The 13,119-nt window shown below is 52.3% G+C and overlaps 1 protein-coding gene across 2 annotated transcripts; it reads left to right on the top strand.

The window, feature by feature from the left end:
* Nucleotides 1-1,836: 1,836 nt before the first annotated feature.
* Nucleotides 1,837-12,578, top strand: LOC125629572 (killer cell lectin-like receptor subfamily B member 1B allele C). Of its 2 annotated transcripts, XM_075119593.1 has the most exons (6): nucleotides 1,837-2,182; nucleotides 6,571-6,666; nucleotides 9,883-10,101; nucleotides 10,982-11,136; nucleotides 11,698-11,810; nucleotides 12,386-12,578. In XM_075119593.1, exons 1-6 carry the CDS (start codon nucleotides 2,098-2,100, stop codon nucleotides 12,507-12,509), a joined length of 792 nt encoding a protein of 263 aa, XP_074975694.1. In that variant the 5' UTR covers nucleotides 1,837-2,097; the 3' UTR covers nucleotides 12,510-12,578. The 2 variants fall into 2 exon arrangements, with proteins under 2 accessions (XP_074975694.1, XP_074975695.1); XM_075119594.1 differs by lacking the exon at nucleotides 9,883-10,101.
* The last annotated feature ends 541 nt before the right edge of the window (nucleotides 12,579-13,119 follow it).

The raw sequence follows: 13,119 nt of genomic DNA, 5'->3' as shown, positions 1-13,119 counted from the left end.
CCTTGGTGGAGACTAGTTAACGCTTTGTTCAATCACAACCAGCAAAGCTTACAGTTATTCTTGATAACTGGGGCAGGCAAAGAAATTAGAGTAATCCACCCAGCAGTCCCACTGGGATTACAGATGAATGATAACACAGTAATGTACTCCAGAGATCCTAACACAGTAAATGTAAAGAGGTGTAGGAGAAAAGAAGGTTTGGGCTGTATCTGTGAAGACCAAGCATTGGAGGAACATGATGAATGCTTCTTCCCACAACCTGGGAATAAGTCTCACTGTTGCTTCGACATTATCCAGGAAGAGGGGTCTGTTATTATCTATGGTGGTAAAGCATGTGTGTGCGTAAGAACAAGTGACACAATAGAAGTTCAGACCCGCCCCCACCCCTCCCCGAGTAACCCTAATAAATACAAAAAGAAAAGGAGGACTTGTGGCACCTTAGAGACTAACCAATTTTTTTGAGCATGAGCTTTTGTTAGCTACAGCTCACTTCATCGGATGCATCCGACGGAGTGAGCTGTAGCTCACGAAAGCTCATGCTCAAATAAATTGGTTAGTCTCTAAGGTGCCACAAGTACTCCTTTTCTTTTTGCGGATACAGACTAACACGGCTGCTCCTCTGAAACCTAATAAATGAGCATACCCCAAAGTAACGGGCAAAGCCGGTAACAGCAGGAGGTGGTGTGGGGTACAAGCCTTGGAGGGTGCTTGGCTGCTGGAGGGGGCTCAGGGCTGGGGCAGGAGGTTGGGGTGCGGAAGGCGGTGAGGGGTTGGAGCTCCGGCCAGGCGGTGCTTACCTCGGGTGGCTCCCAGTCGGCGGTGTAACAGGACTAAGGCAGGCTCCCTGCCTGCCCTGGTCCTGCACCACACCAGGAAGCGGCCAACACGTCCCTGCGGCCCCTAGGGGTTTTCAGAGAACAAGCCACGGTGATTCCAAGATCTCTTCCTTGGGCGGTAACAGCCAATTTAGACCCCATCATTGTGTCTGTGTAGTTGGGATTATTTTTCCCAATGTGCATTACTTCGCACATTGGAAAAAAACATTTACTTTGCACTGGCAGGGGCTCTGGCCTATTGATTCCAATAGAGCTAGGGGGTCAATTCACAGCCACTGGGGATCTGGCCCTAGAGCCCTGTTAATACTTGTTAACCACTGTCACACAACACCTTTGTCAGCTGGCTGGTTGTGGTATGAGAGTAATATTTTCCGATGCGTGCTCAGACCACACTTCCAAAATAGATCAGCCAAGACTTCAGACAAGAACCATTCTGGCTAGTTTGTTCTTCTGTTAGACCCTCTGCTGAACTCTTTGAACTATGATATTGATCCGTTCTAATGCTACATCTCAGTGAACCTTTCACCAGCAAAATGCCAGGCACAACAGCGGCACTGGGTAAATCATTCCCAGGCTGAACCAATGTCCTCAAGTGGTGTTAAAAAGAGAACTGAAGACGGTCTTCTGGTTAATGCACTGGACTGGGACCCAGGAGACCTGGGTTACAAAGTTCTGCCACAAATTTAGTGTGTCATCTTGGAAAGTCACTTAGGAGCAGACCTTCAGAGATATTTAGGCACCTAGTTTCAATGGGAGTTGATCCTCAGCTGAGATCAGGGCCCCATCGTGCCGGGTGCTGCAGACACACAGGGAGTCCACGCTGCAAAGAGTTCACAATTGAAATACATACGAAGCAGGCAGGGAAACTGAAGCACGGGGGAAAGAAGTGACTTGTGCAAATTCACACAGCAGGTCAGAACTGAGATGAGAACAAAGCCAGGAATTTTAATTCCCAGCCCAAGAGTTTAGCCCCTGTGACTAGACCCTGCTACAGCTACCTGAAAGCTACGGTGCCTCTGAAATCCCTGGCCCCAAGGCTGCACCAGTCTCTACATTTCAAGGCCAGTTGCACTGGTTTAAGGCTGCAGGACCCAGACAGCCCTGGCTGTGACAGGACCCTTTGCAGTCACATGTGAGAGGAGCGGAATTCAGCTCTCAGAGGCGGCACTTCCTGACATGGGATTGATGTCAATTATATTCACAGACCAAGCCCCGGCTGCCCTGAGAGCACAGCCAGGTGCTCGTATCAGCTGCTCGCATCATGGCTGGGGAGATAGTCTATGCTGATCTGAACCTCCCCTCTGGCTTTCCTGGCTCCAGGACGCCCCTTTCAGCTCAGCCTCTCAGTAAGTGACCTTTATTTCCCGGGGGGTTCGCTGTAAACCCAAAGACGGATTTTGCTGGGAAGCCTAGAGCAGGTCTGTGCCAGGGGAATTTCTGGCTTTGGGGGAGGTGGCTGCAACACTTTTGATCAGCTCTCTGTAGCTGCTCACTTCTGTGTGCGGGGCTCTCTCGGTGCAGAAGCCTGGGGTGGAAAGGGGAAGTCCATGCGCCCACTCGCCTGCCCGGGTGGTGCATCAGACTTCTCCAGTTACGACCCACCAAGCTCTCGCTGGGGGCTTGTGGAATTATAGATGGTTGCATGACGGACTCAGGCTACTAGGGCATTGGCAAGAATAATTTGAACTGCTCGGACACGACCCTAGAGTGGGGATGAGCCACAAAAGCTACTGCACGAACTCTACGTGCTATTGAGGGCTGTCTCTGGCTATATGCACCTGCAGCCCCCAGCCCAACGGGGCCCTGATCTCACACAGCCTCTCAGGGTGCTACCGTAATTGACTCTTCCTTCCGAGGAAAACCAGTACACACAACCGTAATGCTGCCTCTGGGCATCCTCTGTAATGGTCCACGGAGCTGCTACTCGAAAGCTGAGGAGCGCTGGCTGGGCGGGGAAGGCTAGCTTCCGGGGTAAGCCCCTGCACTGGGAATCTGGACATGGTGGGTCCTTATTTTGGTCAGGTGCGCAGCCCCCCAGAGCTGGAGCCAGTTTTCCGTACACAGCTCAGCACCCAGCCTGCCTCGGCCCTCACACCCCACATCTGCAGCACACAGGGGCAGGATTTTGCTGCAAGTGGCCAGAGGAGAATTTGCAGGTACAGCGTAGGGCAGTCACATGCTACAGAGCCTCCCCCCGAAAGAACCCTAGCAGAGAACAGTTTCCAGCAGGGGTGGGCCTGGGAGCAGTAAGGAGAATTTCTGCTGCTCCAGATAATCCGAGTTTCTCGGGACTGTCCATAAATTAGAGCAACCCCAGGGCTGCTCTAATTGACACCTGGGACTGATTTGGAGAAGCCCAGAATCACAAGCCCCGGGATTGCACTTCCCCTGCTGCACAGAATCTCTGCAATGCACAGCATTAGCACGCTTCTTAAGAAACTCTTCGAGAAGCTACGGTTCTCAACTCGCTCTGGGCAGCCGTGACTTCACAGCAGCTATATTTAAGCTATTGTTTCCTCTCCCAACCTCGGTGGGGGAAATTCACATCTCTGCAGAGGGCCAAGTGCAAAGGCCAATGCCCAATTTCCAGCCTGCAAAAGAGGACTAGAGTGGTGTCTGGACTTTGTGGGGGTTCTCTACACAGCGGTGAATTTCATTCCGTGCACCCAGCGTCTTCAAGGCAGGGCATGTCTCTTGCTAGGCGCCTGTGATTCATACAAGTTGCATGTCTGTAAGTGTCACTCTGATCGTCAAATCTGACCCCCCCCCCCCCCCCGCATAAGCCAGGCCAGAGATTTTCACCTACAGACGCCAGCTTTGATTAGAATTCAGCAAAGAACTTAACACACGTACCTCTCGTTAACCACTTCCTTAAGCCCCATTACGGTCAATGGGACTGGAGCACACTGCTAAAGTTAAACCCACGTCCAAGTTCTTTGCTGGATAAGGATGTTTTGCTGAAATGGGCCCTAATTGACATGATTGAGTCCAACAGGAACAAAGCATGCAGGCCACGCTTACAGGATGCGGGGGTGGGGGGTGGGGGAGGGGGGCACTCTGTCTTGGGAAGCAGGGACTCCGAAAGAGATTCGGGGGTCATGGGGGATAATCAGCTGAACATGAGCTCCCAGTGCGACACTGTGGCCTAAAGGGCTAATGCGATCCTTGGATGCATAAACAGGGGAATCTCGAGTAGGAGCAGGGAGGTTATTTTACCTCTGGATTTGGCCCTGCTGCGACCGCTGCTGGAATCCTGTGTCCAGTTCTGGTGACCACAGTTCAGGAAGGACGTTGCTAAATTGGAGAGGGGTCAGAGACGAGCCACGATTAAAGGATCAGAAAACCTGCCTTGAAGTGATAGACTCAAGGAGCTCAATCTATTAACAAAGAGAGGGTTAAGGGGTGACTTGATGACAGTCTATAAGTATCTACATGAGGAAGAAATATTGAATAACAAGCTCTTCAATCTAGCAGAGAAAGGTTCTAACATGAGCCGATGGCTGGAAGTTGAAGCTAGACAAATTCAGACTGGAAATAAGATGTAAATTTTTAATAGTGAGAGTAATTCATCATTGGAACAATTTACCAAGGGTCGTGGTAAATTCGCCATCACTGACAAGTTTTAAATCAACCCTGGGTGTTTCTTCTATAAGATCTGCTCTAGGAATTATTTTGAGGATGCTCTCTGGCGTGTGTAATACAGGAGGTCAGACAAAGCGATCAGAATGGTCCCTTCCGGCCTGGGAATCTCTGAGGAGCTCGTAGTTAAACTGGGGTTAGTTCAATCGGTTTGTGACAAGGGCAGATATTCTTGTTCTTGGACCTTTTCCGTGGAATCTTTTTAATCACCATTTTTTGTTTTCAAACATCATCATTTTGAAATGTTTTGATCTCAAGACAGAGAAACGTTTAGAAGAGGTTTAGAAAACATGATCGACGAGGAGAGGTTGAAGAACTGTACGTGTTTAGTCGAGAGGAGAGACGGATGAGGGGGGACATGAGACCAGTCTTCCAGTACGAAAAAGGTTATTATACAGAGGGTGTAGATCAGTTGCTCTCCATGGCCACTGAAGGTACGATAAATAGTAATCAGCTTAATTTGCAGCAGGAGAGAATTAGGTGAGATTTTAGGAAAAACTTTCTAACGCTAAGGGTAGTTAAGCACTGAAACAGGTTAGCTAGGGAGGTTTTGGAAGCTCAGTCACTGGAGGTTTTTAAGAATAGGTTAAACAAACACCAGTCACGGATGGTCTAGGGGTAAATATGGTCCTGGCTCAGTGTGGGATGAGGGAGGGGGAAGGTGGGCTACATGACCTCTTGAGGTCCCTTCCAGCCCTACATTTCTGTGGTTCTCTGTCTTCAAGATTGAAAGATGTTCAATCTGAAACAATAATGTTGTGTGACTGAGCTGGCCAATCAAGCTCGGCCATGCAACATAGTAATTAAACCTTGAAAATGGAAAGAGAAAGCACCGAACCAGAGATTTCAGAGGGGCAGCCGTGTTAGTCTGTATCAGCAAAAACAACAAGGCATCCTCGTGCCACCTTAGAGACTAACGTTGTTCGAGCCAAAGATGTTTACAAATGGGAAAATGTTTCCAGCCAAAAATGTTGCAAATGGGAAACCTTTGAGAAAATCAAAGCTGGGAAAGCAAAGTAATAATAGTGATGCCGAATCCTGCCTGGGCCATTGTAGGTTGCTCAGGGCACGACCCAGGCTCCACCATCCCTGGGCCGCTCTATGCCTGTATTTGGGGTTGTCATGTTCTGTACGTTCTCTGTCTCTGGGAGGACAGCTCGATGGAGGGATTCTTTGCTAGGCCCCCTTTGCATGTTCTTCCAGCTGCCCGATGGCCAATGCTCTGCTTCATTCTTAACATAAGAACGGCCAGACTGGGTCAGACCAATGGTCCATCTAGCTCAATATCCTCTCTTCCAACAGTGGCCAAAGAAACCACATCCCAGATCTTTCCAACTTCTGTTCTGGATAACTTTAGAGAGCAGGTGATGTTGGACTCTTGGCATTTGTTATTAATTAATTGCTTTAATGTCTAGTAATTTTCTAAGGCATTTGCTTTCCAAGGTATTTAGACATCTGTCTATGCCTTTGGTGGATTTCCAGCTTTCACATCTATACATTAGGGTGGAAATAACGTTTGAGCTGAACATTCATAGTTTGGTCTTTAAACTGTAGATTTGCAATGACCAAATCGTGTTTAAGCTGGTCCAAGCAGCTGCTACCTTGCCAATTTGTGACATTATTTCCTCCTGGACTTTCCGTTGGCGTGCACGGTACAGCCAAGGTATGCAAATTGACAATATACATAATGAACACAATAGACAATAATTAAGAATAATGCAATCAAACAGAAAAAGAACTTGAAAAACAACAAACAAATATGGTGAAGAATAAAAAAAGGGGGGGGGTCATTTAAAAGTGTGGGAAATGTAAAATATTGAGAAAATGTTCATATTTTCCTAAAAATTCCCATTTTCAAGAAAAGGGCCAAAATTTCACCCCATTGCCTTTACATTAAAAGTCAGACAGCTCTCCAGTCATCCCAGACTGGCCTACGAAGGGAAACCAGATGAACAGGGGAGTGTATAGGCCCCAATCCTGTAATCAACTCCCTGTGGGCATCGGATTCTACCCACGCTGGGGATGTATTTTTCTTTGAAACGGTCTTTCGTACACCAGGTTCCGATTGTTTTTCACCAGACGTTGGCTCTTACAGGTCCCCCGAGTCCCCGGTGGCATCGGACAGCGCTGTGGGTCGGATGGATTGGGAACGTTGTCCTGGTGATGGCTGTGATAGCGCTGGGGATTTGGGGTGAGTAGCTGACAGCTCCGTGTTTATTTGTGCGGGTCCCTCAGTGTATAGCATGGATTAGCCTGTCCCTCCAGCACTCCATTGTGGAGCCCCTCCCACTAGCTGGTACATTTTTTTGATGCTCCGAAGAGCTTGACTGTAACGTAGAGAGAAAATTAAATATATAGGGAGATGGGTGTGAATGGGGATGGATGGATAACTAGATAGATCCAGGCATACACTGGAACTGGTTAAAAATAAGGGGGGGAATTTACTGATATATTTTTAAAAAAATCCTTGTCACTCTCTGTTCAAAATTCAAAAGATCCCCCTAAATTCTGAAAGCTCAGAATTTGAAAAGCTCTGCAAGTTGGCTGAAAAATGGGAGGGATTGAGGAGAATTATGTGACAGTTTCATCAATATTTTTCCTCATTTTTTGTTTCAAAGTTCAAAATGACACCATTTTAACATTAGAAAAAAACTTCAGCCAACTGTAAAACTAGCCCTAGTTGAGAATTTGTCATCCAAATGTGTTTTTAAAAAGGAAAATTTGGATTTTGCTATATGTGTAGTGCTCCCTATCCCCCCGGTTACCTTCTTTAGCACCAATCCCCTGACACGTTTTGAGGGACGGGCCTGGGTTCTTCTGGATTCCGCCTCCCGCTCCCCAGGGTGTAACATTTTTATTTGCTTCCCGTATGAATTTATTTGCTGGTGCCGCTACCCACCTCACTCCTGCCTGGCAGGGTCACCAGGGCAGCTTGGGAGGAAAATTCTCAGCCCAGGGTAACCCCCACTTACTTGCCAGTTAGCTGGAGACTCCCAAGAAATAACACAGACACATACAATATATTCCACACTGTCATTACATTAGACAGGAGATAAATATAACACTATTCCAGGGGAAACCGGTGTCCACGCTGATAATACCCATGAATTTCCCCAGTCACGTGACCTGATCTAGCAATCTAGCAAGGTGAAATTAGTGCCCCGTTGGGGTGCGTACTTGTAGGGGCCCTTGACGACCTGTGACCACAATATCATCTGTGCCTGTTAGCAGCGTGGCTGACTGGGCTCAGTGCAGCCCAAAGGACTCACGCGTGGGATAAGGCCGTCAGTCCCGCCACGGGTTTAATAGGCAGCAGGTTATAAAATCCCCAAACCCAGACCCGCTGGCTTGAGGGCACATTTCCCAGGAGTAGGGGGGGTTTCTCCCGAACCATCTCCCTGACTAGCTAACGGAAGGATGGCGACTCACAACTCCACGCCGGATCCTCACGGTCAGAGATGGCTCTGGACTGCGGAGGGGCTGATGATCACTGCGGGCAGACGTCCTCTTCAGGCAGGGGTCAGGCTGCTGCTGCTCCCAGGATTTCTCCTCACCTCCAAGGGGTGTACGGCTCCGGGGGGCAGGTTACTAAACTAGCCTAAAAATCCTAACTTCAGTCTCCCACTGCAGCGCTGCACAGACCCACAGGGAGACACAGTCCCTGCCCCAGCTGAGATCAGGGCCCCGTTGTGCCGGGCGCTGCCCAGACCCACAGGGAGAGACAGGTTCCCCCCCCCCCCCCCCCCGCCCAGAGCTCACAGTCAAAGCAAAAGAGCTGAAATTACTTGGCCAAGATCGAACACAGATCTGTGGCACAGCTAAGATTTGAATCCCGATTTCCTACCCATTACCTCACGCTGCCTTTCCATTAACCACGCTGGGCCAGGACTGGCCAGTACCACCAGATGGGAGTTTCAGAGCCATTGTTGAAATTTCAAAAATTGAAACATTTCCATTTCCTAAAAAATCTGGGGCAGGGGGAAATTATCCTAGGAACTCCCCCCCCCCTGCCCCCGGCCCTCCGGCTTTTCATCAACGTTGGGCATTTCAGTACAAATGGCATCAAAATGTAATATTAGAATAATGTAGCTGGTCGATAAATGGAGAAAGAACGTCACCAAAATATGGCTGGGGATTTTTCCCCTGAATATCTTGTTCCCATCAGCATGCTGACATGTCAGACAGAGCTGGCTGTTCGCAGCGGGATGGTGGGACTGGGCCGGAGCTCACAGGTTCTCGGAGAGGAAGGCTGGCTCGGGGGTTAGGTGCTAATCTGGGACTCAGGAGCTCTGGGACCAGTTCCTGGGTCTTACACAGATTCCTATGGGATCCTGGGCTGGTCCCTTAAGGCTGGAATTCCACAGCGGTTTAGGCACCTAACAATTCAGCTAGGCACCTAGTGGGTTGTTTTTAGGCACCTAATGCTTATTGAAATCAATGGGAATTGGGCACCTAGGACCTAATTTCTCAAATGTATGTAGGTGCCCAACACCCAAGGGAATTAGGAGCCTAAATCCTGTTGAGGATCTGGGCCTAGGTGCTTCTGAAAACCCCACTCGGGGCCTATCTGCAGCTTTAGGTGCCTAAACCCCTTTAATAATCTGTCCCCATGAGCCTCCCCTGCGTCACAGGGAATGCGGGTGAGGGACAGAGAAAACAAGTGAAGGGGGCTGGTTAAACTCCGCAACAGACAGGCTGCGTCCCTCACCTTGGGATCAGGGTGGCTGCATTGGAGGGGGAGGCTTCTGGGAGCCCTGTTTTGACTGAGCCAACTTCCACAGCATCAGAGAGCCCCTGACGCCGGACACTGTGACCAGCAACCTGACGCCCACATGGTTGCAGCCCAGCATCTCAGCTTCCTGTGCGATCTCACACCCCAGCCCACGCGGCTCCCGGCCCCTCCTCTCACTAGAGCACGACGCAGGGCGAGGAGGGCTACACAACATTAAACCTGCAGCCCCAGAGGAGTGGCTCAGGTGGCCTGTCCCCAGCCCGGAACCCAGGATGGAGCTCTGTGCCTCAGTTTCCCCACATGTACAATGGGGATAACAGCCCTGTGCCCTGCCTCACAGGGGGGTTGAGAAGATAAAGCCAGCACAGACTGGGAGGTGCTCTGATACACCGGTGATGGGCACTGGGAAACTTATACAGATGCAAACATGGGCTGGGTTTGCAAAGAGTCCCTAGGGATAAAGGTACCCAGCTCCCACTGATTTTCAGTCCAGACCCATTTTTTTAGATCAGGGCCCTTTGGGGCTCCTCTGAAGTCCATTGGAGTCAGTGGTGATGGGGCAGAACAGGCTCTGGGGCAGGCCCTGTGTCTCTGCAGGCCTCTGTGCTGGTGCTTTTACCAGCAACTCCCACAACATTGACTGGTCGCCTCACTCCCACCGACGCTGCTTTGCAGTTTCCTTCTTGGTGTCCGAGAAGGGACAGACCCAGGCAGCCTCTGGGAGTGACGGAGCCGGGAGCAGAGATACAGCGACACCCCCTGGGAGCGAGGGAGCTGGGAGCAGAGATACAGCGACACCCACTGGGAGCACAGACCGCAGCATGGCAGAATGCAGCGCCCGCCTGGAGCGTTTCCGATCCCAGCTGTGCCCCCCGGCCCAGCCCGGCCCAGCAGGTAACCCCAGCTCGTGTGTCTCTGAGCCGCCCTCCGCCCTGGGCACGGCCAGTGGAAACCCAGCGGCTGTCCCAGCCCGTGGGGATCCTGCAGGGCAGGGACACACCGCCCCCTGCTGGCTGCACCGATCTAGCCACCAGCCCCGCTGGGTGCCAGGCGAGGAATATGAATGGACGTCCTGCGCTGGGACTGTGCACGGGGCAGCGACATCTACTGGCCGTTCAGGTTAATACACAGCCACGAAGATTTTAGTAGCAACATAATACAAAGCTGTCCAATTTTTTTCAGTGTGTGTGGGGTGGGGGTTCACATCTTATTAGTGAGATTGTCTTACGGTCCCATCCCCTTTTGTTCCCTGACATCTGGGCGCAATGTCCCCTCCCATTCACCCCTGGGTCCCAGCCTCCCCTCCTGTTCCCAGTTTAACACCACTCAGTCCCCCCAGTTACTCCAAGACACTACTAGGCCATTCTCGTAGTGTAAAGGGACCTTAAAGTGGGTACATTGGCCCCTGAGAAACTCCCCTATCCTGGGGGGGGCCTTTCCAGCTGGTGTGAAGCTGGGGTAAGGGCCCTCACCCACCCTGTTCCCAACCCCCACAAAGGGGGGCAGATTGGTAGTGTGCCTAGAGTGCAGTGCGCTGTGGGTCTTCTCTGCTTCCCAGGGCCCACCTGGGAGCAATGGATAAGGCAGAGCAGCCCCGAGGCTGCTGTAACTGACACCGGGAGCCAGGCAGGGCCTGGCCCAGCCCCAGATTTCAGGGAGCACAAAGGGGACTCAAACCCATTTGAACCCCGTTCCTGCCCCAGTCGCAGGAAGGGAGGAGCCGGGAATGAAGCCCAGAGGGCTCAGAGCATTAATGAATCCTGTCTCCCTGCAGGGAGCTCCGGGTGCAAACTCTGCCCCACGGACTGGCAGCTGCGTGGGGACAAGTGCTACTGGGTCTCCAGAGGAGGTGACATGTGGAGCGAGAGCCGCGCCGACTGCTCAGTGAGGGGCTCCCAGCTGCTGGTGATCCAGGACCCCAAGGAGCTGGTAAAGGGGATGATCCCTTCCTGCTGGAGCTGCCCCTGCAGGGCTGGGCCCTGGGTACAGAGTCCAAGGGCGTGCATAGGTTACATGGTAGGGCTGGGATTTTCAAAGCTGCTTGGGGGATTTGGACACCCTGTTCCCATTGTTAATAATGGGGTGTCCAAACCCCCTATGTGGCTTTGACAATCCCAGGCTAAATCACCAGCCCCAGGATCAGGGGCACACAAAGGCAGTTTAAAGCCACCGATACCCTCCTCCTTCCGGGGTGTGCCCAACCCAGCTCAGCTGGAGAGAGGGGCTGGGGGTGTGTGAGGCTGGGTGGCTACAGAGAGAGGGCAGTTGGATGGATGGACGGATGGATACAGGGGTGTATATGGGGGATAGTTGGATAGATAGATGGGTGTGTACGGGGACAGATGTATGGGGATGGATAATGGGTGTATATAGGGATAGATGGACAGACAGACAGACGTTCTGGTCCTGAAGTTGTTGGCAACCTGGATTCACAAGAAAAGAGCCGACAGCAGGTCTGGTCACCAGCTGCCTGTCCCACAATCCCTGCAGGAGTTCCTAAAGGACCTGACACAAGGTTCAAATCAGTTCTGGGTCGGACTGTCCGTCTCCTCCCCAGAGAAGGCCTGGACCTGGGTGGGCGGCTCCCCGCTGAATCAGACCCTGTGAGTGATTTCTTGAGTCAAACACTTTTCCTCCCCTCTGTGGGCAGCAGGGGCCAGGGTCTGGGATTGGGGAGGTTTTGGGGGGAAGGTTTGGAGCTCAGGGGCAGCTGTGTACAGTGTCAGACGATGCTGAGACCCCAGGAGGGGAGCTGGGGAGCCCGGATGAGAGGGGGGCTGGGTGGGAGCAGACAGGGGCCAGGCCAGAGCCCTGGGGATCCCCCAGACAATGGGGCAGGGGGGAGGGGGAGACACAGAGCCACCAGAGAGGCAGGAGGGGATCAGGAGGGGGCAGCGTCGGCCCAGCCAGGTGGGGAGGGGACAAGGAGCAGGGGAGGGAGATGGACAGGGTCTAGCCCAGCAGGGAGGAGGAGGCTGGAGCAGGTCCCTGGGCTCTGGGCAGGGAGAGGCCGTTCGAGACCCTGGCCAGGGCCCTGACAGTGGGGAGAGGGGGCAGCCCCAGGGCAGAGCTGGAAGAGACGACGGCTGCGGATCCCGTTGGAACAGGGAAGAGCCGCTACCGACTGCGTGTGATGGACCCACATGCGCTGACAGGGGCCCTCTCCTCTGTCCCGCAGGTTCCCGGTGTCAGGCCCGGCTGAGGGGAACAGGTGTGGGGTGGTGAACAGGAATCGGATTCGTTCTGACACCTGCAGCTCTGTACTTCGGTGGATCTGCCAGAGAGACGCCGTCCCGCTCTGAGCAGGGCATCCATGGCCCTTTAATAATGGAAAGGAGCCTTTCATGAATAAAAGCATCTTTGACACTTTATAGACTGCCTGTCATGTGAGGATTTCAAAGCACCTCCCAGCGCTTAGTCAGACTCATCATCCCCATTACGTGGCTGAGGAAACTGAGGCACCGACAGCAGAATCGACCTGGGTAGGGTTGCCCAGAGAGTCAGTTGCAAAGCTAGGAATTATGCCCCCAACCCTGGACGCCCAGTCCCCCTACTCTAACCCACTAGACCCCCCACCTTTTGCGTAGAGCTAGGAGACAACCCAGCAATCCTGACACCCATCCCCCCAGCTCTAACTCTTTAGGCCCCACTCCCCTCCCAGAGCTGGGGATAGACTCCTACACTAACAATGGGGCAGCTGCCCCCTCTCAGCGCAGTTGTCTCAGGCTCCCGGCAGACTCAGGCAGCGTTGCTGGGTCAGTTCCTCCGGCGGAGCTCACACCTGTCAGGGCGGCTGGCTCAGGCTCTCAGCAGACTGAGGTGCTAATGGCCCACAGGAGCTGGGGCCCTGGGCTCGGCGCCACACGGGAGCCCTGGTTACACCCTCCTGCCTTTGAAGATCTGAGCTTTATT

This window comes from Caretta caretta, chromosome 14 (genome assembly GCF_965140235.1).
Source record: "Caretta caretta isolate rCarCar2 chromosome 14, rCarCar1.hap1, whole genome shotgun sequence".
Classification (NCBI taxonomy): Eukaryota; Metazoa; Chordata; order Testudines; family Cheloniidae; genus Caretta; species Caretta caretta.
Note: the sequence above shows the minus strand (reverse complement) of the source record. Positions and strands in the feature narration are given on the sequence as shown.